This window comes from Brassica rapa, chromosome A09 (genome assembly GCF_000309985.2).
Source record: "Brassica rapa cultivar Chiifu-401-42 chromosome A09, CAAS_Brap_v3.01, whole genome shotgun sequence".
NCBI classification, from domain to species: domain Eukaryota; kingdom Viridiplantae; phylum Streptophyta; class Magnoliopsida; order Brassicales; family Brassicaceae; genus Brassica; species Brassica rapa.
The window spans coordinates 43,100,990-43,127,402 of NC_024803.2; the positions used below are offsets into that span (position 1 = coordinate 43,100,990).

Here is a 26,413-nt window from a genome sequence, read left to right on the forward strand (position 1 = left end):
TACGAAGCAACATACAACAAAGGAAAACCAGAACTCTCACTACAAAGAACTTAGTGATATTGCTACATACGTTTTGCCACGTTAACTTTTGTTATGTACTACATTCAGTCAGCAAAATTTGCAGCAAACATCATTATCAATAATTTATATTTATATCTCCTTTAACTATTAGTATTCAGATGGTGGGACACATAAATATAAACTTGTGATAAGCAAGAGAAAGCTTTTCACAATATGGCCCCTCGTCTCTAACTCTCTATGATGCTCGAGACTGTGGGACACATAAATATAAACTTGTGATAAGCAAGAGAAAGCTCTTCACAATATGGCCCCTCGTCTCTAACTCTCTATGATGCTCGAGACTGACACGTTGTGCATCATTATTTGCTCGTGACTTTTCATATAGCAAAATATCTTTTTAGTCTAAGCTGGCATTTATGTGAATGCCATTATACATATACGGTTAAGATTATATGAAAAGTCATTCTTGTAAACACATTATACATATACGGTTAAGATTGTTTGACGCCAATCAATTTAACACTACTAGACTAGTATTTATCCAACTTCAAAGTATATCTAATGTAAACATTAGTCAACAAAATAGAAAATAAGGCCTAAGACTTATGCTTAATGGCTTATGAACATTTATTCGTCAATATATATTTTTATTCTAAATAGTCCAAAGATTGTATTTAGAAGTCTCCAAGGCGTGTATTGAACATGAAAGTGTCAGTTCTGAACTAATCGAAATGACAACGAGATTCTGTCAACAAAGAACAACCACACGTGTGCTGTTTGTTATCATATATATTTTCTGTTCCTTTGTTTTTATTACCACAACACAACAATCCAATTACATTGCAAATCATTGTTGAATAAAGCGAAAAATTGATTGAGTATGTATAAAGAATTTATTTCAGTCGACATAAAAAGAAAGAAAAAGAAACAAGAATATGTTTCTTTCATTACACAATGGACATACCGTATTTCAAGATTCCATATCATTTGTATGGTTGTTATAAGTTGAAGAAATATACGGTGGAAAAACGGGAAAATCTGAAAATTTACAGATATATTTATAATTTAACTACACAGCCACTTGTATAACATATATTGGAGAAATATATATATATATATATATATATAAAGAAAATATGTAGATGGAGTCATGAGGGTTCATGAAGATGAGATTGTAACTTTGTAAGATTGTAAGGCCAAATGAATTAAGGTGGCCCAACCAACCATCTTCTTATTATGCAAATTTCTTGATATTCTACCTCGAAATTCAAACTTATAATTAATACTGAAATTTTATAACCCAATATGAAACCACATAACTTTATGATTTTTTCTTCATATTACTAAACCATATGTATATTACCGACTTTTAAATTCTTTTGTCAGCACTACTATCAGTTTTGGATAATCAAAGTCTAATGTGTTGAGAATTTATTCCAAACATAACATTGTGTATGAAGCTGTTTTTTTACCAATACATATTGTTAGATAGGAAACAATTAAGAAGTAATATTTTATTGTATTCGATTTCATGCTTATACGCTTTTTAGATACTTCAATATTTTACTAATTTTCCTATGAAGAAAAGATGAAACTGCACTAAATAATCACACATTAGAAATACTATTTTACCTTTTCAATATTTTACTCTTCTCCATTTATGTTTCTCTTCTCTTCATAATGAGAAAATTTCAACCTTTATATGAAACCATGAATCTGCATAAATAAAATAGAACTATAATAAATATAAGTGTACATAAATTTGAGTGTTATTCAATAAATAAAAACTTTAATTAGTTTATAATGAATATAAGCCCTTATATAATTCTAGTCTTGTTAACAAATATTTTAAGATTTGTTTAGTATTATTCAATTTATTAAGTTTCAAATTCTATTATTTGTTAGTATGATTAAATGCTATGTGAAACTTATGGTTAATATCATTTCAAGATAATTTAATAGAAAATTCAAATAAAAGTGTAAATTAACTCATTTTTACCTTTAAATGAAATTTTACAATCTTTTGCAAGTTTTCACTAGATTTCTTAACTCCAATTATCAAAAGAAAAACCAGACCGAATTGGAATGTCATCATTCATAGATATATCAGTATTAATAACAAATTAATAAATCAATTCATATGACGTAGATTGTGGACCAGACCAGTCCAGTCTTACCAACTTAATAAGATCCGATTTACTTCAATGGTAAACATGAAAAAGAAAGAAAAATAGACAATTTTACAAAAAGTCAAACTATTTGACACACTTTTATATAATTGGCTGATAATCATAAATGAATATAAGTTCTTATATAATTCTAGTCTTATTAATAAATCATTAATTTTTTTAAAAAATTGTTTAGTACTATTCAATTTATTAACTTCTGAATTCTATTATTTGTTAGTGTTATAAATGTTATGTGATATGATAGTCATGGTAAAGATCATTTCAAGAGAATATAATAGAAAGTACTAAGAAAAGTGTAAATCAAATCATTTTTAGCTTTAAAATGACATTTTACAATCTTCTGCAAGTTTTTATTAGATTTCTTGATTCCAATTACCAAAATAAAAATCAAACCGAATTGGAATGTCACCATTCATAGATATATCATTATTAATAACAAATTAATAAATCAATTCATATGATGAAGATTATGGACCAGATTAGTTCAGTTTTACCAACTTAATAAGATCTGATTTAAGAAACCGGTTTGCTTTTCTATGGTTGACATGAAAGAGAAAAAAAAATATTTACAAAAGAAATAAGAAAACTAGTTGACAGGTTGATATTTTCCCCATTTTATTGACTTTTAGAATGTCCAAAAACCAAACAAAAGACTTCTGTTTTGTTTGTTCTTCGTAATTAAAAAAAAAAAACATTTTCTTCATCAAATAATTTGTCTCTTTCTCCGAATCAACCTCAAAGCAAGTACCTTCTCCCTCTCAATTTTGTGGGTTTTTCATTTATAGTGGGATTCGACGTTGACAGATTCTACATAAAAGACATTGATCATACAGACAGAGAGATGGAAGATTGTTAGCTAATTGTAATCTAGAGAGAGAGAGATGGGAGGTTGCGTGTCGACGCCGAAGAGCTGTGTGGGATCGAAGATGAGGTCTAAGCGAAGGAAGAGTCGTAAAAGACGCAAGCTTCAGAGGAAAAGAGCCGCCGGATCATTTGACAATCTCGATCATCCTCCCAACAACTTGCCCACTCCCAGTTTCAGAGGTCTTGATTCTTTGTCTTGATCATGATTTTTTTTTTTTTGTGTTGTTTGGTGGATTTGTCTTCAAAGGTTTCGTCTTTACGTTGAGGTGCTTGGTTTGGATTCGTGGGTTTTTTCTCTAATGCTTCATTGATTGTAGAATCTATTATCTGAATCTGTTGGATTAGATTCTGATTATGGATTTTAATTAATAAAGTTAAAAATCTTTGTTTATTGATCACTGTGAAGCTTTTAATGACATTTGGTGGCTAATCAAGCTAATCTGTCCTGTGATCTTAATAATTTGATTGATGTTGAAGATTAGTAACGTGTTCTGTCTAATGAACATATTGTTTGGTCAACAGTAAGTGGAGAAGAAGCATGGTTTGAGTCCAATGCAGCCTTTGAAACAGATTGTGATGATGATTTCCATAGCGTCACTGAAGGTATATATTTATATTCTATGCATCTCCTTTTAGCCATCTTCATTTCTCAGCTTTTCTCTATTTTCATTTTTTCAGATAGCTTGTCTTTAAACGGAGGTGAGCGTGCATCAGTCTCCAGTACTATAACCACATCATCAACAGGAGACTCTGACTCAAACGAATCCATGTCCCAGTCGAAATCTGACACAAACCAGCCTGATTCCATTGATTCATCATCTGCAGACGAAGGAGGACACTTGCCTAATAACTGTTTGCCTTGTCTGACTCCAATAAGTGTTGTTCCTTGTGTTGAAAAAGGAAGGTCTCTTAGCTCTAGCCCTCCAAGCTCCAGGAAAAAAGCGTCTCTTAAACTATCTTATAAATGGAGAGAAGGTCATGCTTCAGGAGCCTTGTGTAAGTACTCCCACTTGATTCCTTGGATTAACATCTTGATCACATATCATTAACTTACTTGTTGTCTCCAAACTTGTTTCAGTTCTTTCTAAACTACAGTTGAAGAGACCAGTAGCTGGTTCTCAGGTCCCTTTCTGTCCAGTCGACAAGAAAATGCTAGACTGTTGGACAACCATCGAGCCAAATAGCTTCCGCGTTCGTGGCAAAACATATCTAAGGTGAACCATTACTTATGATTTCTAGCTTAACCATCTTAAACAAGCAGCTTAACCTTTTGACTTTTTTTGGTAAAGGGACAAGAAGAAAGAGTTTGCAGCTAGCCAAGCTGCTTATAACCCTTTTGGTGTCGATGTTTTCTTATCAGAACGTAAAATAAACCATATCGCACAATACGTCAAGCTTCCCGTAACTACCGCATCCGCAAAACTCCCATCTCTCCTTGTTGTTAATGTTCAGGTATGTTCTCGTTCTGCTAATTACTCTGTTTTGTTACTCTGTTTCTGGAACTTCTAGTGATTGTTTTCCTCGTGGTGATAAGCAGATTCCATTGTATCCAACTACGATCTTCCAAGGCGAAACTGATGGAGAAGGAATGAATATTGTTTTGTACTTCAAACTTTCGGATAATTATTCAAAGGAGCTTCCGCTTCATTTTCAAGAAAGCATTCAGGTATGTGATAATCAAATGCTTTGACTCTGTGTAATGCTCTTTGTATTGAGTCAAAGTTTATTGGCACAGAGATTAATAGATGATGAGGTTGAGAAAGTTAAAAGCTTCCCTATGGATACAACCGCGCCTTTCAGAGAACGGCTGAAGATATTGGGACGTGTTGCCAACGTGGATGATCTGCATTTGAGTGGTCCAGAGAAGAAGCTGATGCAGGCTTACAACGAGAAGCCTGTTCTTTCGCGTCCGCAGCACGAGTTCTACTCGGTGAGACCAAACTCTTTAATCATTCCTCTTGATGCTTAGTAACTAATGGACTTAAAAAAAATTTTGAATTCTTTGTAGGGTGAAAGTTACTTTGAGATTGATATTGATATGCATAGATTCAGTTATATATCCCGGAAAGGGTTTGAAACATTCATAGACAGACTCAAGATCTGCGTTCTTGATGTTGGCCTCACAATTCAGGTAATTTTTTTGTTACAAAAAAAAAATTGTTATGGATGTATAAAATTGCTTATGTTGAGGATTTGCATGTATGAACAGGGTAACAAACCAGAGGAGCTACCAGAGCAGATTCTGTGTTGTGTCAGGCTAAATGGGATTGACTTCATGAACTATCATCAATTAACTCAAGAAGTATAACATTTTTTTTCTCCTTCTTTGTTTAGCTTACAAACTACATACAATTCTAAACGCATCCCTTTAGAACACTCCAAGAACACAAAAAAAGGGTGATGATTTTAAAGTGAATATATAAAATTTTATGAGTCTTTTACTGAGTAAATGTCATCACCACGTAAGAGAATCTGTTGTTGACCAGTGTGATCAGCTGATCAAAACCATTGTTGTAGTATTGAGACAAGACTAATGCAATCATTAAACAAAGCATTAAAAACAACTTATTGACGTCGCTATCCCCTCTGTTTCCTCTGCTAAATCCTAGCACCAGTAATTGACCTACGTAGAATTTGCATAGCCATGCAAAAAGCCTGTTGTCGCCACTTGAGTTACGTCAGGGATATTGTTACTTGGTTCCCAAGAAACAGAGCTACGGTTAAACGTTCCACGCAGTTGATGATAAAAGGAAACGTATTTCCACTCCTTAAACGCGTCGATCTACAAGCAAAAAGAGCATTTAATAACCAAAATAGACATAAGAAAATCAATGGGAAAAATAACAGAGACAAAACCTCTAGAGCTTTCTGTGTGTGTCCTTGTTTTTCGAGGAGTTTTATCCAGCGGTTTAGATCTGCTTTGGTGATGCAAAACCCTTGGTCCTCCATCTCTCTCAAAAGGTGGTCACAACAGGTTTCAGAGGATTTGAGCTTGGAAAAAAGATTTCTCTTCTGAGCAGGAGTAGTAGGAGTAGAATTCTTAGCCCATTGAGGATCATCAACTTTAGGGAACTTGAGAACATGTGTTCTTGCCCCCGAAGTCTGACTCTCTTCTTTAACCCGGAACCAATACAAGAGCTTCAAGTAAGCAGGGCGGTTTTTGGCTTCAGCGTCCATCTCATCGAAATTTGGCTCTACTTTGTCAAAGTAGGCTAAAGCCGCTTCTGCTCCTTTAAGCTCGCCCAGAAGATCCACAAAAAGCTCAAGTTGGGAGGGAGAAAACACCATCTTCTTTTTATCCATCCACCTAAAGATCTACACACACGTAAAACATTTTCAAACAACTTAAAATCCAAAACAAGAAAATAATAACAATAATTCAATTGTTTTTTTTTTTTTTTTTTTTTTTAACAATAATTCAATTGTTGCATCAGACATATATATATATACCTCGAGAGAGTTTTCAGGCCTGTTGTTCCTCTTATCAATACGTTTCGCCCATCTGACAAGATCCGTCTGAGTGACGTAAACGCCCTTCTTCTCTTCCTCCTTTAAGATGAGATCAATTGTCTCAACCGTAAGTGACTTCAGCTTCTGGAATACCTTCATCTTCCCCACCTTCTCTGCCTTGATAGGATCAGAGTTCTCGACGCTAGATGAAAACGTTGTACAAGCCATCTTCCAGCCAGAGGGCAGCGGAGTTGCGACCTTCTTCCAGAGGCGAAGAGAAGCCATGAGATTGCGGCAGAAATGATTGGTACCTAATTTCACTACCCCTAATTCTCTCACAACTCTCAATGTGGCCAGGCCCGATTGATAAAATGTAAAATTACATTAATACAATATAATTTTATCAATCATGCAATATAATCAAATACAAGATGGTTTTAACAAATACCTTCCTTAACTCATTTATATTAAAGTTTCTTATAGAAACAAAATTTACATTTTACCAATGTGAAACATGCTAAATGATGTATTACTTCGTTCAGTTTAAATTTGTTAAAAATAAACTAAAAAATGTGAGACACTGAATAAAATAAATTATTATATTTTGATATTAAATAGTTATATTTATAAAAGAAATTAATTTGATCATTGAATATTAGAACATAAATACAATTTATTAACATATGTTGTTGCATAAAACAAAAATACATATTAAATTTACAATAATCACTTTATTAAAAAAAATATTCAGTTTTATTGTCTTAAGATGAGTTCTATTGTCTGACAAGATCGGCCTGAGTGACCTAAACACCCTTTTTCTCTTCTTCCCTTAAGATGAGTTCTATTGTCTCAATCATAAGAGACTTCAGTTTCTGAAATACCTTCATCTTTCCTGTAAAGCTCTCGACGCCAGATAAAAACGGTGCAGTTACAGTTGTACAAGCCATCTAATTTTATTTTTTTTTGACTGAAGAGAAGCCATCTTCTTCCGGCCAGAAGACAGCGGATCAGCGACCATTCTTCCAGAGTTCCAGAGATGATTGTGAAGAGAAGCCATGTGAATGCGGCAGAAATTGTTGTACCTAGTTTTCACTACCCCTAATTCTCTAATAAATCTCACAACTCTCAATGTGGTCCGGCCCGGCTGTCTAAAATATTATTTTTTTACGCCATAAATAAATTATCTAAAACGGTTTAGGTAAACCAAACTGGCGATAAAAGAAATAAACAGTTTTGTCAAAAGTACCTAATTGTACTAAAATAAATTATCTGAGTACTGCATGCCAGTTTGTTGGTTTTTAAGATTTTACACGTGAAATAAGCTTTGATAAAGAAGATATTTATTGTTGCAACCCTACCCTTATTTCTCGTATGTATCTCACACCTAGGGCTAGGGCTGGGAATTTGAATCATAATCCGTGAGCTCCGCCCCGTTTGGCCCGCAGTGGAGCAGATGCGGGTAGATTGATGTAAATTTGCGAGTGCGGACACGGATCAAGTGTTTTTTATGCGGAAGAAAATCAGATCATCCAAATTTCAACTGCAAATATCCGTTAACCCGCAATTTTTTTTAATTTTTTTTTAACTATTAAAAACAAAAAATATTTACGGATATATTATTATTATTATTTTTAATAAAAATATTTTAAATAATAATTTTTATTATTACTAATATTATCCGCGGTTTTAAACAGAGTGGACGCAAATTTTATATTTTCTTTTTGCGGGTCAAAGAGGTTAAGTTTTTTAAATAAAAAAAACACTCAACCCCCATGGGTTGGCGGGTCAAACGAGCAGGTTAAGAGAATCTGATGTTGATCATGAAGGTAGAAAAATGTTACGGATTAGAAGGTGATCAGCTTGATCAACCCATTGTTGTAGTATATTGAGACAAGATTGATGCGATCCCTAAGCAGAGCATGGTTATAAAACATTTTCGAACTATAACAATAACATAAATAGCTATATTTCTTAAATATCAAATAAGGATTTGTTAGTAAAATTGCGAAGCCACACTAATAGATTCATAAAACCATGTGTAGGTAATTCTTATAATAAGTTGTTATTAGTAGACTTGTTAATGTAACAATTCTTTTAATAAATTGTATAGGATGATGCTTAAGCGGAAAGCTGAGGCACAAGGAGAGCTGAGTTTGTATCGTTTGATCCTTCATTCCTTTGAAAAGCAAATGGAAGTTTCGGGTCTAGTTCCTATAAGCTTTGGCGATGAAGACGACGATGAAGTTTAGGGACTCAATTCAGTGTTAATCCTATTGGAACTATGCAGTAAGAAATAGTGTGCCCTACTCCATTTGTTGTATGTTTTAATTTTTCTTACAGTTTTTTGTTGTTTCCTTATAATAAGACCATAAATGACCACCTCCTTCTCCCTAAGGCTTTTGAGACTTTATTCAAATGAGGTGATTGCTCCATATTACACTTTTTCAACAACAAGAAAGAATGTAGATGCATGAAGAACGTGAATAGAGTTATATGGGGATGGGATTCTCTTGATAACTATTTGTTTGTTTTCAAATTTGTATTTTACGTAATAGAATATGTAATTTTTTAAAATAAGAATCTGGATAAAAATGTCTTATCACATTAAAATTGTGTTTTCAAAAGATAATAAAAGAAGTGTATTTTCAAATTTTAAAGTTTAAAGAGTTATTTTTAAATCATCCCATATGTATATATATGATATTTCTTTTATCTTATAGATTGACCAAATTTATATGTAACATCAGTTTGTTAAGTTAGCGTTTCTTCGAAATGAGCTCCGAAATGAGTTGACGTTTTATATGATTATAGTTTAAACTAAAAATTTATTTACACCATTTTTTCGGGTTTATATTCTTTTAGATATATTTTGTTTGCTTTATCCATTGCATTTTTAATTCGGTATTTCCTAGAAGTCAATAAACACATGGAAAAGGTTCCAAGAAGATTTAATGGTTCATTTGCTGCCACGCAATGAATATAATGTCACACGTCAATAATTTTCATTTTTCACCACTCGTTTGTATCCATCACCTAACACTAATTGAAACATCCCCATCTTTGCTTTCATACATCTAAACCATAACATTCTCTCTCACAAAAACAAAAACACATCGAGTTCTTCTTCTCGGTTCTCAATTTCCGCCATAAAATGGTGACCGGCGACGTAAAGCTGATTGGCTCATGGGCTAGTGTTTTCGTCATGAGGGCCAGAATCGCTCTCAACCTCAAATCTATTAGCTACGAGTTTCTCCAGGAGACATACGGTACTAAGAGCGAGTTGCTCCTTAAATCTAATCCCGTTCACAAGAAGATCCCGGTTCTGATTCACGATGACAAACCCGTGTGTGAGTCCAACATCATCGTTCAGTACATCGACGAGGCTTGGAGCTCATATGGACTGTCTATTCTCCCTTCCCAGCCCTACGACAGAGCCATCGCTCGGTTCTGGGCCGCCTACGTCGACGATAAGGTTAGTTTCCATCGTAGTGTTTGTTCAGTTACAAATTCTACATGCAACATGTTAATAATTATAATGTAGCATGTCCCCAAGATTTAGCGGTTTTTTATGCTTGATATTGGTTTAATCCGGTTAACATTCTGTTACTAATACGATGCAACTAAGTTTAAACCGAAGGAAGTTGGACCTGATCTGTTTCAACTAACTCCTTTCTTACAATAGACTTTTTGTTTTGGGTAAAATTCTTACAATATACATGACATGAGCTTACTCTTAAATCTTTTATGTTCTGTCTTAATTTGATATGAATATGAAGTGGTTTATTGCTCTGAGAAGTATCCTAACCGCTCGAGGAGAAGAGGAGAAGAAAGCAGCCATAGCTGAAGTCGAAGAAAGGACTGACCATTTAGAGAAAGCCTTCATCGAGTGCAGCAATGGGAAACCGTTCTTCAACGGTGACCATATCGGTTACCTAGACATTGCCCTAGGGAGCTTCTTGGGTTGGTGGAAAGTTGTGGAGTTAGACGCCAATCATATACTTCTTGACGAGACCAAGACTCCCTCTCTGTTCCAGTGGGCAGAGCGGTTCTGTAATGACCCTGATGTGAAGCCTCTCATGCCGGAGACTACAAAGCTAGCTGAATTTGCAAGGAAACTCTTTCCCAAGCCGCAGGCTTGATGGCAAAGTATATTGACTCCTTTTAAATATATTGTTGGAGATAGAAACAATATAATATATCGGTTAGTGGAAATATGAAACTGGTTTACTAGAACGTATAAGTTATGTTCCATTTCATTGCATCCAAGACCTAATATCAAGCAAATTTTTTGTAAATTCGTAGTTCTTTAACAATTCAACTAATTTGTCTTACCTGGAAAAACCATATTGATTGTTACACTAAATCATGGATTATTCATTACAAGGCCCCTTTTATTTCTCTGAATTCTCATACACAAACCAAAACTTTCCAGTGTTAGGGTCGATCAAAGGAAGCAAAAACTAAGACCGATTCTTTTCATAACAGTACACATTCACCTGAGAGCAGAAACTTTCAAGGTACTTGCATCGATACAAAGAATCACTATACTTGACTAGCAAGCATCACATAATCACTAGCTTCTTGGCAGTATTGAGTTGACAAGAGAGACTTTGTAGTGATCTTTGCCGTTGAGTCATGAAGAAGGACGAGATATAAGGGATGAATCTCATTGAGAATGATCTAATAGTAGAGAGCTTGTCAACAGATTTTGGTTGTGTGAAGCTACTTGTTACTCTTGTGGATAACAGTTGGTGTTTGCTTAATTCTTCATTTTGGATTTTGATTACTATTGAATGTTTTTTTAGATACTCTATGAAAATAAAATGATTGATTATGATGAAAATATTATTAACATTCTAAGTCTATTAAATAAAAGATAGTATACTTACTGACGAAAAATTAGGGTTTTGGTTAGCCGATCAGAGTTCTCTTTAATGTTTCTCCGACGCCTTTTGAAATCTTCTCAGATCTCCTCCTCTGTGGGGAGGATCAGAACCATCTCTAGCTCCCCTAATGTTACTACTCCTCCTACTCCTTCTACTTCTGAGTTTGTTGGAAGAAGCACTTTCAGAAAGGTTGCTGAAACCATCGCTCCTTCTGTGGTCAACATCTATGCACCAAACGACGGTTTGTGTTTACTTTATTTGATTAGCTCAGTTTTTGAATTGGATTAATCACCAATCTCTGAATCAATTTTATCTCTCAGATTTGTATGGCTCTGGCATCTTGTTCGGTGAAGGAGACAAAATAATCACTTGTGGTCACGTCGTCCGCAACTTCCACAAGTTTCGAACGAGTTCTGTCTATCGTTCAAAGACAATTGAGGTGTGACTTATTCTTCTTCTCAGTATATTAATTATTATTATGTGTATTGATTGTTGTTCTTCTCTTGGGTTAGTATGACACGTTATGTCTATCGTTCAAAGACTATCGTTCAAAGACAATTGAGGTGTTGATTTATCTCTTTCTCAACTTAGGTTTTTTTTATTCCAAAAAAAAACATGGCTCAAATTGAATAACTAAAATGTGTATGAGACACATTGCTACATATGGTGGTTGCTAATGGATGATGCAAAAGTTAATGAAATATGTGTGATTGATGATGGATGATGTGTAATTGACTGTAGAAGTTAATGAAACATGTAATTTAATGTCTATGACTATAATATGTGATAGATTTGTCAATTGATGGGTTGAATGTTTATGGAAATTATGTAAAATAATGAATAAATGGTTAAACTGTGAAAATGGTTATGTTAATCAAGGAGGTAAAATGTGAAATGTTTGTTGCTGTGAACCACCTAAGCATCAAAGGTATGGTCGATTTTTGTTGCCTCGTTGATAAAATCTGCAAAACCATAAGCGAGACTTGCACAAAATTTGCATGAAGTTCTCATCTATCAAATACTTTGACACTTAACTTTCGAGTGACATCATTTTTGTTAATTTAGTATATAACATCCTTTTTGCTAGTGTTTATCTACAAATGATAATAGAATTATAAATTTAATCTTATAATGAATTCATAATTAAAATTTAAAGTTGCTTATTTTTGTTATCATCATTTATTCAAGTTTTATATTCTTTTAGACATATTGATTTATTCTATATTGCATTTCTAGCTCGTTATATCCTAAAAGAGTTGACATCTGATAGCATCTACCAAGTCTCTATATGAAAATTACAAACTCTATGCTGGAAACAAATCTATCTCTGAATTCTTTAGAATAAATTCCTTAAACGGCAGCTGCAATTCTTTAGGATTTGAAACTCCTAAGATTAACTTAAATCTTTTGTTGATATGGTAATTTGAAACTCAACTCTTATGTTGAGTATCTTTTGTTGATTTGGTACTTTGAAACTCCTAGTCTTTTGTTGAGGTTTGCAGATTTATTGTTTCCTTATCATTGTTTATATGTTTGTTTCTGTTGTTACTTTATGTGAAACGAATATTCTTCTTTTGTTAAATATTCATCAATTCAAGACTAACACTGCCAAAAGCCATAAGGAACTTCTGCATTTGCTTATAGAGTAAAAAATATTTTACTAAAGTTATTCTCCTCTCTTTGGATTCTACTCTATTGCAGTTTTTCTCCTATTTATCTTAAACTATTTTTCTTAAACTATATGATTTGTCCATCATCCTCCAGAAAATCCCTAAACTTAGAGCAGAAAGACAACCTGAAGCAGCAATCATGAATGTTGATTATCTGAACCAAGGAGTTAAATCTTTGAGCGCTTACAGAAAGCTTAATATGAGGTGAGATGATCATGTTGGTGTATAAGAGAGTGACCCAATCATCTGAAGCAGCACTACTTTGTTCAACGAATCAAATCTCCAATTATCTTGAGACTTCCAGCTAATGATCACAAGAGAGCTTCTCAACAAAGTTTGATTGTGTGAACTTTGAGTTTCCTCATGTAAAAGCTACTTGTTACTATAGTGGATACTGTTAGTGTTTCAGATTTATAGGAGTCTCAATACAAAATCCTTCTATAGCTACAGTAAGGTGCACACTTTTCCCTCAACAATAGAATTGCGAACAAAAAGATTCAAACAGACATCGACTGATGAGACACAGTCTTTAGCTGCAAACACATATGCGTGATAATATTATCTACAAGGAGACAAAACAAGTAGTCCCAGTAAAAGAATCGGTCTCCGGTTTCAGTTTTGTCTCAGGTTCTAATACTTGTAGGATGAACCAGCCTGTGGTGGTCCTGGTGGTAGCCGATTTGGGGTGGTTCGCCTGTTGCTACCAGAGCCTGGCGATTCTGCTTCTCCGTTCTGAGCAGGATCGCTGTAGCGGCGGCTGTGACCACCTGATCCGTACCTTGACAATGAATCTGGCGCTCCATTGGCAGCGCTGTTGAAGGCATTTCTCCAGTCATCCCCTGAAGAAGAACCTCCACTGGTTCTTGGGCTACTCTCTACGGGTCAGGAGATACCACAATGAAATTTAAGTAAGAACAATCGATACATGTAACGTATCCCCCAATAGCCAGTATTAAATCGATCCAGTAAAACTTTTCTATTAAAATTGAACCCAGAACAGACAAACAAACAAAGCCAAACTTTTTGAACCAAAGAGTCGAGTGGGGCAACCCTACTCTACTAAAGAAAAAGGTTGATGAATTTACCAGGGGCACCGTTGTCAGACCAACTTGAAGCAGCGGCAGCTCGGTTGTCATGAACGCTAAGCTGCCTCGTGAGCTTAGAAAGAAGTGAGGATTGTTTCTGGTAACGCTCTCTTCTTCGTTTGACGTTCTGATCCTCTTGAATCAATGACTCAATCCTCTCATTGCCTATTGCACTAAAGATCAAATACAAGAGAGCGCAGATAAGCACACTGCAACTGAAATGAAATTCAACAGAGGGGTGGAACGATACTGAACCTGATAGAACTGTATAGTTGATTCAGCATGTCTTCTTTTGCTTTCTCCACTTGACACAGAACAACAGCCTATTGAATTCAAGTTGCTTAGTATCAGGACCTATGAATATTTTTTAAAAGAAAAAGAGATGGAAAAGGAAGTTTGGAGCTAACCTTTGGAACATTGGCTGCAAGACTGTTAAGGACAGCTTCAACGTAACCCCGCACTTCTTGGGACATCCACCGGAGTTCCTCTTCTGGATCGATGGGTTTCCTAGCCATCTTATCCTGAAACATAAACAAGATAACACCATAAGTAAGCCACACAAAACCATTATAACATAGACTTGGAAGTTCATCGTAGTGATATCTGGATCATATCTAGCATAGATTTGAAAGAAGGAAAATACGAAAGATAAAATATTAAGCATAAGAGTTGGCCGAGAAAACTCACAATTGAACCTTCTGAAAGACTGTGCCTCATAGAAACATTCACCACTTGGCCTCCTCGAGCCTGAATGACCTTTTGCAACTTATTAATCCACTCGTTCTTATCGACTACACTCTCAGCCTTGAGCACAAGTGCATTGTGAGCTGCAACATCATCGTTTTCAGGAAAAGCTCATTAAAGAGCGCATAGAGAATTAACACGTTTAAATTTTGATAATGATTGGTTCAAGTACCTTTTAGTACAGTCTTATAGGGAACCTTGCAGGTTAACTTAAATACAAGACCTGGTCCTTTTGAATCAGGTCCGTTTGCCTTCTTGTCCTTCGAACTCTTTGACTTTTCTACTTCTTCCTCGGGAAGTTCTTCAATAGTGCATTCCTGAGATGATTAACAAAGTTTATGAGAAAGTAATATTAGGGTAACATGGAAAGAAAATGTTATTTATAGAGCATCCACATTTTCTCATCGATAATAACAGTGGTATACAAATTTGAAGCATGAGCTTCACAATACAGAAGTAATTGTCACTCTCGATGAAAGAACCAGTGTGGGGAAACTAACAATGTGTATGTGAAACCATATATTATTAGTCTTCTCTAGTTTATTTTTCTTTTCACGTAACCTTCTCCAATTAGTTCACCATTGATGGGAGTAAAGAATCATGAGAAGAGATTGATACCTCCAAAGTTATAGTGCCCCGGAAGTTTCTTTCTTCTTGCTTTTTGGTATAGCCCAGCTAGAAAAAAGGTAAATGGTTAAAGTCAGTAAGCGATTACAGTGCTTCCTTTTTTCAGATTTTTGGATTAACAGCGTGAGGACATACACTCTAGATACTAACCTTTCCCGTTTTCTCATTCAGAACAAACCATCGCCTACTCCATCCATTTGTTTTTGCACTTTTCTTCATTAAGTACCCTAAATGAAGAGTAATTATTTGTTATCGACCTTGGAAGTTGGTTTTATCAAAGCGTAAGTGATAAAGACGAAACAATTAAATCATGCTACGCAAGAAAAACGGATAGGAGAAGAATGAAAATGGTAGATGTATATTAGGATACCAACCTGCTGTTATCTCTCCCTCAGGGCCAGCAGTTTTCAGACCAGAGACCTCTGGCGACTCTTTATCTTGTGGACTAGGTTTGTCTTTCATTGATTTCATGCTACCACCAGCGATTGGCCCATCTGGCTGAGGACTAGAAGCCTGATATACATGCAGGTATGAGAATTTCTAATCATGTACTTTCATGTTAAGTTGTAAAACCATAAGAAGCACTTTCCACTACATGAATCTAAATTGATTTGGAATGAAGACACACCCTGCTTAAAAGGGACTGCTCTGCATCTTGTCCCTTCTTAGAAGATCGTCCTTTCAGCTCTTCCTCGCGACGTTGTCTTTCCATTCTGATGAAGTCAATGCAGACCAAGAAATTATTTTCAACAAATAATCTGGACTTTCTCAACAAATGTGCAGCTTCAGAAAGATGAAGACTTCGATACAAAAGTGCAGCCTAGAGATTCTAAAGACGTATAATGAAGTGACATGAAACACTCAGCCAACCAGGCTAACAACTATATAGAAGGTACCATCAGAAAGCATGGTAGCTTTGCCGTTAAAGCCTTATAAGTTTTAGCTCACACGAAAAAATAAAATTACAAAATCATAAAAGATGGTCTGTCAAGAAGAATAAGAAGTTAAGATCTACCAATGCCAAAGTTGTCCAAACAAATAGTTCTACAGAGAGGTACAAACTTTTCTAGTAATGAAAGCATGAAAAAACTAAATGCTCAATTTGCAAACAAACAAGCGAAAATTGTTTTTAGAAGAAACTATTGGATTCAATAATGATCGATTCATAGTATTAAAGGAAAATATAGGTTGAGAGATCAATAGGTCGAGTACACATCCATTAATAATACAAAATAAAATTTCAAATAAAGGTAAGACATTATACCTCCTTTGCACAAGGCGGATAAAATGTTGAGGTGGTACAAAAGCGCGTTCCATATCAACTAGTGCAACCACCATTTTCTTGGCTTCATTCTTGAAACCATCAAGGGCTGCACTTGCTATAGCTACAACCTGGTTGTTAGTTAGGAACAAAGGTATTATTGAATTGGATAAAATGTTACTAAATAAAGCACCATCGAAAAATGTTACCTCTCGCTTGAAAGGAGGATATCTCCCGAGTCCAGGTGTAGCATTTGCAGAGGCCGAAACTATGTCAACAAGAACTCGGTGAACCTAATCAAAAGTTAAGAACTTGTTAGCTCAACAGAAAATTAAGACAAAACAGAGATTTGGGTTCATGATTTTTAGAGTAGGAAAGATACATCAAGACTTTAAGAAACCAGATAAGAGCACTAAACCAGAGAAAACTTAACAAAACTCTCAGTAACAGTCAGAAGAATGTCAAAGTGAGACGAGTGCAGTAAACTGCTGAAATTCAATACTACTGCATGTAACTAAAAGAAAAAATATTAAATAGGCACACCTCATCAACACAAAGACGCGCCGGGTCTTTAGCCAACTCAAGAACAATCTTTATCAACGATCTCAACCCTTTTTCTGGCGATATGAGATAAGGTTGATAACCATCTGCCTCCAAAACAACCTGATATATTCAAAGATTTTACCATCAAGTCCAGACTTAAAACTTGTCTCCTGCGGATTTTGATAGGAAAAAAGCAGACACCCACCCGTTTAACATTGTTCAAGTCAAAATGTCTGTCCAATGGAAGCTGCTTGATTCGGTTGGGGAAATTTCCTTCAAAACTTTCAACAACTTTCCAACCACTTCCCTGAACAAAAAAAGATTGTTAGAGAAAAATGTTCACCAAGCTCCAGATGGACTTCAGCACGAACTAAAACAAACAATTACAAAACATGTAATCTAACTCCTCACTGGACTTATACACTACCATAAACCTCAACTATCAACTATCAGATTCATGAGATTCCCCCAAAGTATAATTGATCTTACTAAACGTATGTTAGCAAGATACTTTCAACTACACTAGCATCAATTTTGAATTGGCCGATTGCTAATATTAGACAGTTCCTCTTTTTCAAAATATTCTTGAGTTTCAGCTAAAGTTCAGTTTAAATATGTAGGAAAGTACTTACTTCACCACCAACCAAGTGGAGAAGAAATTTTTCCTCGAACTCACGGCAAAGCTCCAAAGCTATAGCTCTTGTACCTTCAGCGCTGTCAACTAGTTGTTCACCAAGCCTCGCTAGTTCACTCTGCACCGTTTGAGACTTGCCCTGGAGCCTGTACAAAGAATTCGAATAATAGAAAACTTAATGTAAGAGACAAGAAAGCAGCTTGGGAAATAACAATTTTGCCTGTCCGACGCCTAAAGGAAGTAACTCCATAACTATCCTTAACGATTAATAGGTGAAACGATTGGTCTAAATATCACATTATCCCATTAATGAAGAAAGTAAAGATATAGAGAGAGAAGCAATACCCAGACAAGATATTTGGAAGCCTGAGCTTCATTCTGCTACGAATCTGGCTAGCAAGGGTGTCCACCAAAGCAATTCTGCCAAGCTTGCTTTGTGGAGCCCCAGTCAAAATTGACTTAAGACTTTCACTCTCAGCACGCCATGCGGTTTCTAAGGAGTTCTCACCACTTCCAGACTGTGCTGATGCAATTGCAACGGATTGGCCAATAAGAGCAACCCATGGAATGTCGGTTGTTTTTGGCGGTCCTTGATTTGAAAGAAGAGCCTGAACAGCTGCAAGGGCTTTAGGGTTCTCGGCAGCCTGGTCAATCTTGCCAATAATGCCTACTGTCCTGGTGCCTATAAGAAAGGAGGAGTGACAATGGCAAATGAGTATTTTAAGTAAAGTAAGTGATTATTGGCTAGTAAGACTGATGTACTCACTCTCTGGATCATACTCCTTTGCAATCTTTAGGGCTCGGGATGACAAAATCTCAGACGCCTGGCTAGCAGGGACTATAACCAACAGTATGGCATCATTGTGCTGAGCATATTGAGCAATCTTGCAGAGACATCCAACAAACAAAGAGATTCAATAAGGAGTTAAACACACAAGAATGAACCTATGATAGCATTTCAGCAGGAAATCCGAAAATATTGTTGAAATCTTATGCTACATGGTTGGCTCACCATTGAATCATCCACAATTCGCTGGTCCAGTCCAGGCATGTCAACTAATTTCAATGGTGGAGCTGAAATATAAAGGATAAACATAATACGTTATGATAAGCAAAGAAAACTTAACACCGAGTCAATGCAGGTCGTATATCATTACTCATGTTCAAAAGAGCAAAAGTTATTTAAAATCTCCATCAGATATATTACTTGATACACACAACTGACAGCTTGAGGCTCTAAAAAGTGAACTAGAGTGTATATGGGATGAGGGTGGCAAATTATTACAGCTGACTAGGTCACTGATATCAAAGATATATGATTATATTCACTCATCCAACTTAGGTTCTACGGATGTGCTATTTGATGAGTAGATAGGCTTGCCACTAATGATTGTACAATTAAAAAAAAAGGAGTTACCAGTGCTGGTACGAAGTTTTAAATAAATTTCATCACGATTCTTCCCAGAGGCGCCTTTGCCAAGCCTGTCTTGAAGAGAATGTCTCAAAGCACCTATAACATACCAATGTAGAACAAAATGTTTAATACTACGAGACGGCTTAATCAAATGCTGTATAATATACATGTTCATAGAGGAGGGAGACTTTTACTTGCTGAAACTTGCTGATTTTTATTGTCGATCTGCAAGATAATTGCTTTGCTACTCAAAGAAGCATCCCTGCTCAAGTCAATGATTATAGGAGCCCGTGTAGCACCATTCTCACCCGTAGGCTGTCCACAATAAGTGTAAGCAAACACAACTTTAAGGGAAGGTATAAGAAACTCACACAGACTCACTCAATGTACTACTTACCAGAATAGGATGCCCAATTAAACTGTTTAAAGCCGCAGACTTTCCAGCTCCCTGGTTCAAGTAAAGCAAAGAGAGAGATGACTTAAGCTCTAAACGAACCTAATCGAGATCCATTCAATTTTGAAAAAAACACTCGAACTCAGCACAAATCGAGGAGCAAAGGAGCTCACCACATTTCCTAGGGCTACGACGTTAAGGAACGTGGCGGGGCGTTTGGAAGAAGAGGTCTCGTCGGGATCTTCGTCGGCGAGCAGAGACGCCGCCTGTTTCATCGAATCTGAGAGCTGAGACAACTCGTCGATCGCGTCCATCGCCACTTGCAGAAGCTCCCCCCACGAATCGAGATCTGGCGAAGGAGAAGAAGGGAGTCGGTAGATTAGATCTGACCGGAACCGTTAACCGGCGGTTACAGACAGCTGCTTTCCCCGGTCCTGTAGAGAGAGAGAGAGAGAGAGAGAGAGAGGAGGACGCAAGTTTCAAATTTCAAATTAGTTTTCTTTGTTTCTTTCTGGCAGGACTCGATTGCTTCCTTCGTCTTACCCTTTTTAGAAACTTTCCACTAAAATGTTGAATAATGTGTGAAAGTATAAATGTTTTCTTTTGGCATACAACTCTATATGATAAAATTAATTACCTCTTTATTATTTGTTAGATCCACTCAAACTATAGTATAACATGTTACAAGAGAATCATGAATTAACTAATTAGGTTGAAGGTGACTAATCACCAAGACCATATGTTAGACCAACTCCATCAATAACATTAAAGGAGTTCTCAAAAGCTGATTAGTTGCTAATTAAAGCAAAAGTGATTGATCAATCAATTTTCCTCTAATTAGCAACTAAACATTTTTTGAGAACCTCTTCTTTATACCTATGAAAAAGATGCTCTTATTATATGCTAATTCAACCACAATCACTCGCTTTCAGCAGCAAATTGAAAAATATTTATTGAACAAATTATAAATTTCAGATAAACAAAATGAATAACCAAATTAAGATACTATACAAATATTTATACATATTTTTTTATCAGGTTGATAAGAAAAAATAATCTGCGTTTCAAACTATCTTAATCTAGTTTTAAAAACAAATCCCATTAAGATAACAATAAAATTATCTCTCTTGAGTAAGTATAATTTAAATAGCAAGAAAAATAGCTTTATTGTTATCTCCAATAACCAGGTAGATCCTGTCAAAATACCATACGCAACAACCAACTCCAATTTCCTTGGAAGAGATTCCCTGAAAAGGGCAGATGTGATCATAGCTCATTCTATGGTGAATTTCAAGACATCCAAAGGTACATTTTTTATTTGATAAATTTCACCTTTAGATTTGCTTAACTATTAACTTGAGAATAATTAATTTCATACAAAATTTATGTCATGTTTATTTGGAACTAGAGTTTTGTTTAGTGAAGGAGGCATGATCATCGCATGTGCTCATACCCTTATTGATTTGCACAAGTTCAAAGTCACTATTGTGTATCATGCAAAGATAAAGGAGGTAAGATCTTCTCTAAATATTACATATACAAGTTCAATTAACCGTATAGACTGATGTCTGGATATGTTTGGTAACTTTGCTGTTGGTTAAAACATGTATATATTTATATTTAGTGTACTGATATTTCAAATTTTTTTTATGATAGGTTATGGTCACATCGAACTTTGGTCAAAATTTTATAGGAACGGTTGTTGACTGTGACCTTAACTATGATTCTGCACTAGTTAAGATCGAGTCGCCAGTGTCATTCTCTCCTGCAACATTTGGCATTTCAAAGCATTTCGCTGTTGAAGATTGAATATTGTCTGTTGGCAACCCTCTACAGTATCTCAACACCTTTTCAACGAGGACAATCAGGTATGTGTTTTGTTTTTCAATATTTTGCTGGTTTTCTTGGTCGATGTATCTAATATATGTCGTTTTGTGTCTTTTTCAAATTTTGTTAAATGCACACAATTTGAACTAGTTATCTTTCTTTCTCATTACTTCATTAGACTCGAGTGCTTCTTCTCTTTTTCTTACTCTTTTTAGAAAATTTCAACTAAAATGTTGAATAATGTGTGAAAGAAAGTATAAATGTTTTCTTTTGACATACAATCATATAATAAAATTTACTAATTCATAGATCCACTTAAATTATTGTAGTACAACATGTTAAAATCCTGAAATTAATTAATTAGGTGGTGTTATTGAATATTGCAATTTAGTGAAATTTGATAGAATGTAAATCTGAAAAGAAATTCACTGTTATGCAATTAGGATTTGATGAATATGAATTAAAATCCAATGTTATTGGATTGAGAATTTGTTAAATATATTTTCGAAGGAATTGAAATCACCTGTTATTCAATATCCAAATAGTTTTTATTAGAATTGAGTTTTAATGGATTAGGATATACTTTGTATAAAAAACAAGCCAAAACCAAATCAGAAACTTTTTATTTGGCTTTTGAAGTACTTCTCAGGTAACTAATCAACAAGACAATATGTTATTAGTTCTCCCTCTTATACGAACGATTATGTCATAATAAGAGCTTAATCACAAAGATTCTAAGTTTGAAACGTGTGTTAGAAGTTGCATTACCAAATCAAAACTTAAGATTAAATAAGAGGTTAATCCCGTAATAAGAGCTTGGTCAAATAGTTGACGAGCATTAACTAAACCCACGTGACAACCAAACATGGGCTATTCCCGTGGCCCAATAACTCAAAACGTTCATTTTTTCCCCAGCTTGTTACCCTGACGAGCATTACATCCCAACTCTTTTGAACATGTTTCACGATTCGGTGAATGCTAATAGAAGTGTGTGTGAGTGTGACGTGGGTTGATTGGTACATTGGTGGTCCGTATCCAGCTACATATGCTGCAGATAATATCACAGAAGGGTTTTTACAGTCGATAAGGAAGAATGAGACTGTTTGTGTTTATAATGAAGAGCCAACTTCCTTTTTGCTCGGAAGTTTGCTCCTAGTGCCTTGGCTCCTCTTATGAATTTGAGCTCTACAGTTTTGATATAACAGCTGATTAGATGAGAATCTTCTACGAGATATATATACATAGTACTTTTATTAGATGAAGTTTTTTTTTTTTTATTGGATGAAGTTTTATGTTCTGCAACAAGAAGCAAATAAACCATTACATATTACAAGAACCAAGAACACAAAACTCACAAGTGAAGACCAAACTCAATCTAAGATATAACAGGGATAAAGTGTAGCTGTGTGATTTGCAATTGTATATTCTAACTTGACATGCGTTGTAATACGTTTTGTGACTGTACCAACAAGGATCAACAATTTGGCTTCAGCCTTGCTAATTATTAGTATTTGATGATAAAATCATGTGCTAAATTCCCAGAAAGTCACGTTTGATTTCGAGCTAACGCTTCCTCGTAGCTCTGTCACTAACAAGTTCCATACAAGTGAGCTTCTTGAGTCTGATGATAAGTTCCAAACAAATGAGCTATATAGATTACGAACATCTATTTTTTTTTTCATCAACATTTTTGGGAAAAATGAAATTATATAATTTGATCAAGGTCAAGGATCAGAAGAACGTATTATATTGTGATGTTGATTTTTAATAAATAGTTTGCAAAAACTGCGACCCACAAAGCTAAAAGGCAAATGACTATAATTAGCAAGTCACAAAGAAGATGGGTAGAAGGAATATAAGCCAAGTTGTGGAACTACTTGCTCGATTCAACTACCTTTTTCTCTTCTCCATCTTGCCACCCATGAGAGGACTCTGGCTCCTGTTGTTGAGGAAAGTGACTATTCCCAGAGTTTGACCATGGTGCTTGATTAGCTACCTGTCCTGACGAGGGATTCGACCACTGGGACTGCTGAGGGGTAGCTGTCTGATTAGACCACGGTTGCTGCTGCCCTGTCCACGCTGAATGCTGGCCAGCTGTCTGATTAGTCCACTGTTGCTGCTGTCCAGGCGTCTGATTACCCCACGGTTGCTGATGATGGCCAGTGTTCTGATATTGCTGATGGCCGGTGTTTTGATTAGTCCACTGTTGATGCTGGCCAGTTGTCTGGTTAGCCCATGATTGCTGATGACCAGTGTTCTGATTAGACCACTGTTGCTGCTGGCTAGGCGTCTGATTAGCCCATTGTTGCTGCTGCCCAGTTGTCTGAGTAGCCCATGATTGCTGATGACCTGAAGGACTTGACCAACCTGGTTGCTGAGACCAAGATTGCTGCTGTTGATATCCTGGTCCTTGACTCGACCATGATGGTGACGGTTGCACTGGCGTCTGATTAGACCATGGTTTTTGCTGCTGGTTAACAGAGGTGTTGGACCAAGACGTATTCTGGCTATTATTAGCCTTGTAAGTTCCTCCTGATGTTTGACCTGCAGTTCCATTGGCCCCACCTGAATTTGGAAGGCTTGTCCCATGGCTCGTCCATGGCGCCCTGTCTCTAGGTTGCTGAGGAGCTGCAGATGTGGCTCCCAACACTCCAGGCACCCTAGGTGCAGTGTAACCAGATTGGCCAGAGTTTCTAACCGGACGGTTAACCGTGTTCAAGGTTTTCTCAATCTCCTCACGACGTCCTGCTTTCTCAAAAGTCTCTATTAAAAACTCCCTCAGCACAGGAGTAACCCCAACACCATATCCAACCATCTGACCAACTATATCCTTGGCTTGGTCAAGTGCATCCCCCTCACAAAGACCTCTAACCACCACATCGTAAACCGAAGGATCTGGTTTCGGCTCCCTCTCTCCCATCTTACTCAAAACCTCCGCAGATTCCTTGACCTTCCCATTCCTAATCAGCTCACCAAACACCCTCGTACCAAACTCAGCAACCACCCTCAGATTCACATCCACCATCCTATTCAACATCTTGACAGCATCCTCAACCCTCTCCGCCTTGAGATAAGCATCAATCATCGCTCTGTGGCTCGGAGCATCAGGAGGCAAAGACTTACCCACACTCTCCGCAAAGAACCTTTCAGCCTCCGGTAACATCCCGTGCTCACAGAACCTCGTCACTATGTTACTGTAACCCAAATAATCCATCACAAACGGCCTCGAAGTGGGATTCCTCCCAACTTTCTTAAACGTCTCGATCGCTTCATTAAACTCCCCCATCTTGAAACACTCGTTCACCATTATACTAATCGTCTCCGAGTTCACAGACAGAATATTAGGAGGCGTGTGATTATCCAACATCTCATTAAACAAACCCCAAGCCTCACTCTTTTTACCATACTTTAAGAAAACTTCAAGAAGCGCATTCCCAGTATGCGGATGCATTCTAAACTTCTTATCCAACAAAGACCTGTAAGACTCCATACCCTCCTTATCATTCCCTTTCTCAAACCAATACTCCATAAACGTCCCATGCACAATCCCATCGTAAACAGTACACTTACTCTTCAACTCATCGAAAAACTCATTAGCCTTATCTAAATCCCCAAGATCCAAGTAACCTCTTATAACATTACTATACACAACCGAATCAGCAGCTTGGCCTTTGCTCAACATCTCCCTAACCAAGCTAACAGCCTCCCCGATCCTCCCAGCTTGAACCAACCCTTTCGTCAAATGCCTATACGTAACCGACGAAGGAGCGAAAGGAGAGTTAGCCAGTATGTAACGGTACACCTCGAGAGCCTCCTCCACGTGTCCCTCGTCGCAGTGAGCGTTGATGATCTGGTTGTAGGAGACGACGTTGGGGACGATGTTGGACTGCTTGAAGAAGTACTCGAAGAGGGAGATCGAGTCGGCGTAGCGCTTGGATCTGTACATGGCGGCGACGATGGCGTTGCAGGTGAAGACGGTGGGGCGGGTGCTGGAGTAGACGGACTGGCGAGCGAGTTTGGAGGCGGCGTCGAGGTCGGAGGCTCGGATTAGGGATTGGACTCTGTTGTGGAGGTTGAGACGCGCGCCGACGAGGGAGGAGGTTGAGTCCGGGAGACGCGGGGCGTTGGGGTCGCGTTTCGGGGGAGGGGATGAGGGGTCGCGGCGGAGGGCGTGGAGTGGGGGTTCGATGCGGAGGCGGCGTTTGCGGCGGCGGCGCTCGGCGGCGGCTTCTTCGGCTGATGAGAAGGATGTGGTTCGGAGAGGGGACTGTGGGAAGGTGATCGGAGGGGAATCTTGATTGGTTGTGTCTGGAGATTCGTTGGGTGGGGAGATTGAGATGGTGTAGAGGCGTTGCTGGATGTGTGAGATCGCAATTGGGGATGAAGAGAGACGGTGTAGTAAAGGGGAGGAACGGCGAAGGAGGTGACGGAGAGACATGGCGGAGGTTAGGGTTTAGAGGTAGACGAAGACGAGATGAGGTGAGATGTAGCTTAAACCCTCGATCTGGAATGAAATGGGATACTGTACTTGAGACTATACGGCGTCGTTTCACATGTGAAGCTGAACCGTAATGAAATGGGATATTTGACGAGAAATTAAAAAAAAAAAAAACGATGATAAATTCAAACTAAACGACATCGTTTTATTAAGTGGGATGTTTGTTAACACGTGTTATAGTGTTCAGAAGAGGAATAGAGAAGGCGTAAGATAACAAAGGGATTGTTTTTTTTTTGAACATTAACAAAGGGATTGTTGTTATACGAAAATGGCTTCAGTGAAGACGCTTACCTGATGTTATCAGCA

The 26,413-nt window shown here is 36.8% G+C and overlaps 6 protein-coding genes across 7 annotated transcripts; 3 read left to right on the plus strand and 3 right to left on the minus strand.

Annotated features, from left to right (window-relative positions):
• Nucleotides 1–910: 910 nt before the first annotated feature.
• LOC103843303 lies at nucleotides 911–5,515 on the plus strand. The gene is made up of 9 exons (XM_009120009.3): nucleotides 911–3,254; nucleotides 3,597–3,677; nucleotides 3,753–4,070; nucleotides 4,153–4,288; nucleotides 4,364–4,526; nucleotides 4,612–4,740; nucleotides 4,810–5,004; nucleotides 5,083–5,205; nucleotides 5,284–5,515. Exons 1-9 carry the CDS (start codon nucleotides 3,092–3,094, stop codon nucleotides 5,380–5,382), a joined length of 1,407 nt encoding a protein of 468 aa, XP_009118257.1. The 5' UTR covers nucleotides 911–3,091; the 3' UTR covers nucleotides 5,383–5,515.
• LOC103843302 (pentatricopeptide repeat-containing protein At4g01990, mitochondrial) lies at nucleotides 5,487–9,311 on the minus strand. 2 transcript variants are annotated; one of them, XM_009120008.3, is made up of 3 exons: nucleotides 6,525–9,311; nucleotides 5,931–6,389; nucleotides 5,487–5,856 (listed from the first exon to the last, which is right to left on the minus strand). In XM_009120008.3, the coding sequence occupies exons 1-3, from the start codon at nucleotides 6,807–6,809 to the stop codon at nucleotides 5,698–5,700; spliced, it is 903 nt and encodes a 300-aa protein (XP_009118256.3). In that variant the 5' UTR covers nucleotides 6,810–9,311; the 3' UTR covers nucleotides 5,487–5,697. The 2 variants fall into 2 exon arrangements, with proteins under 2 accessions (XP_009118256.3, XP_033135489.1); XM_033279598.1 differs by having other exon boundaries at nucleotides 5,487–6,389.
• A 242-nt stretch (nucleotides 9,312–9,553) lies between these two features.
• On the plus strand, nucleotides 9,554–10,865 carry LOC103843304 (glutathione S-transferase U18). Its single transcript, XM_009120010.3, has 2 exons — nucleotides 9,554–9,996; nucleotides 10,301–10,865. Exons 1-2 carry the CDS (start codon nucleotides 9,676–9,678, stop codon nucleotides 10,661–10,663), a joined length of 684 nt encoding a protein of 227 aa, XP_009118258.1. The 5' UTR covers nucleotides 9,554–9,675; the 3' UTR covers nucleotides 10,664–10,865.
• A 234-nt stretch (nucleotides 10,866–11,099) lies between these two features.
• Nucleotides 11,100–23,051, plus strand: LOC103843307. Its single transcript, XM_033279602.1, has 3 exons — nucleotides 11,100–11,651; nucleotides 11,731–11,849; nucleotides 21,439–23,051. Exons 1-3 carry the CDS (start codon nucleotides 11,459–11,461, stop codon nucleotides 21,589–21,591), a joined length of 465 nt encoding a protein of 154 aa, XP_033135493.1. The 5' UTR covers nucleotides 11,100–11,458; the 3' UTR covers nucleotides 21,592–23,051.
• LOC103843305 (dynamin-2A) lies at nucleotides 13,482–20,264 on the minus strand. Its single transcript, XM_009120011.3, has 22 exons — nucleotides 19,956–20,264; nucleotides 19,786–19,836; nucleotides 19,583–19,703; nucleotides 19,392–19,484; nucleotides 18,987–19,048; nucleotides 18,741–18,858; nucleotides 18,320–18,656; nucleotides 17,973–18,120; nucleotides 17,546–17,647; nucleotides 17,341–17,460; nucleotides 17,007–17,090; nucleotides 16,801–16,928; nucleotides 16,165–16,249; nucleotides 15,911–16,049; nucleotides 15,687–15,763; nucleotides 15,528–15,584; nucleotides 15,082–15,226; nucleotides 14,853–14,992; nucleotides 14,573–14,686; nucleotides 14,421–14,488; nucleotides 14,166–14,338; nucleotides 13,482–13,955 (listed from the first exon to the last, which is right to left on the minus strand). The coding sequence occupies exons 1-22, from the start codon at nucleotides 20,094–20,096 to the stop codon at nucleotides 13,711–13,713; spliced, it is 2,748 nt and encodes a 915-aa protein (XP_009118259.1). The 5' UTR covers nucleotides 20,097–20,264; the 3' UTR covers nucleotides 13,482–13,710.
• Nucleotides 23,052–23,296: 245 nt separating the features above from the next.
• Nucleotides 23,297–26,269, minus strand: LOC103843308 (pentatricopeptide repeat-containing protein At1g10270). The gene has a single exon (XM_009120014.3). The coding sequence runs from the start codon at nucleotides 26,045–26,047 to the stop codon at nucleotides 23,483–23,485; it is 2,565 nt and encodes an 854-aa protein (XP_009118262.2). The 5' UTR covers nucleotides 26,048–26,269; the 3' UTR covers nucleotides 23,297–23,482.
• Nucleotides 26,270–26,413: the final 144 nt, after the last annotated feature.

Excerpts from the sequence above, each read along its gene's own strand:
- LOC103843302 (XM_033279598.1), bottom strand. The coding sequence starts at position 6,809 with ATGGCTTCTCTTCGCCTCTGGAAGAAGGTCGCAACTCCGCTGCCCTCT. Across the intron at positions 6,390-6,524 it reads GGCCTGAAAACTCTCTCGAG|ATCTTTAGGTGGATGGATAA; the intron begins GTATATATATAT and ends ACGTGTGTGTAG.
- LOC103843305 (XM_009120011.3), bottom strand. The coding sequence starts at position 20,096 with ATGGACGCGATCGACGAGTTGTCTCAGCTCTCAGATTCGATGAAACAG. Across the intron at positions 19,485-19,582 it reads AAATCAGCAAGTTTCAGCAA|GTGCTTTGAGACATTCTCTT; the intron begins GTAAAAGTCTCC and ends GGTATGTTATAG. Across the intron at positions 18,859-18,986 it reads GAATTGTGGATGATTCAATG|ATTGCTCAATATGCTCAGCA; the intron begins GTGAGCCAACCA and ends TGTCTCTGCAAG.
- LOC103843303 (XM_009120009.3), top strand. The coding sequence starts at position 3,092 with ATGGGAGGTTGCGTGTCGACGCCGAAGAGCTGTGTGGGATCGAAGATG. Across the intron at positions 3,678-3,752 it reads TTTCCATAGCGTCACTGAAG|ATAGCTTGTCTTTAAACGGA; the intron begins GTATATATTTAT and ends TCATTTTTTCAG. Across the intron at positions 4,289-4,363 it reads CGTGGCAAAACATATCTAAG|GGACAAGAAGAAAGAGTTTG; the intron begins GTGAACCATTAC and ends TTTTTGGTAAAG.
- LOC103843308 (XM_009120014.3), bottom strand. The coding sequence starts at position 26,047 with ATGTCTCTCCGTCACCTCCTTCGCCGTTCCTCCCCTTTACTACACCGT.
- LOC103843307 (XM_033279602.1), top strand. The coding sequence starts at position 11,459 with ATGTTTCTCCGACGCCTTTTGAAATCTTCTCAGATCTCCTCCTCTGTG. Across the intron at positions 11,652-11,730 it reads CATCTATGCACCAAACGACG|ATTTGTATGGCTCTGGCATC; the intron begins GTTTGTGTTTAC and ends TTTATCTCTCAG. Across the intron at positions 11,850-21,438 it reads ATCGTTCAAAGACAATTGAG|GTTATGGTCACATCGAACTT; the intron begins GTGTGACTTATT and ends TTTTTATGATAG.
- LOC103843304 (XM_009120010.3), top strand. The coding sequence starts at position 9,676 with ATGGTGACCGGCGACGTAAAGCTGATTGGCTCATGGGCTAGTGTTTTC. Across the intron at positions 9,997-10,300 it reads CCGCCTACGTCGACGATAAG|TGGTTTATTGCTCTGAGAAG; the intron begins GTTAGTTTCCAT and ends ATGAATATGAAG.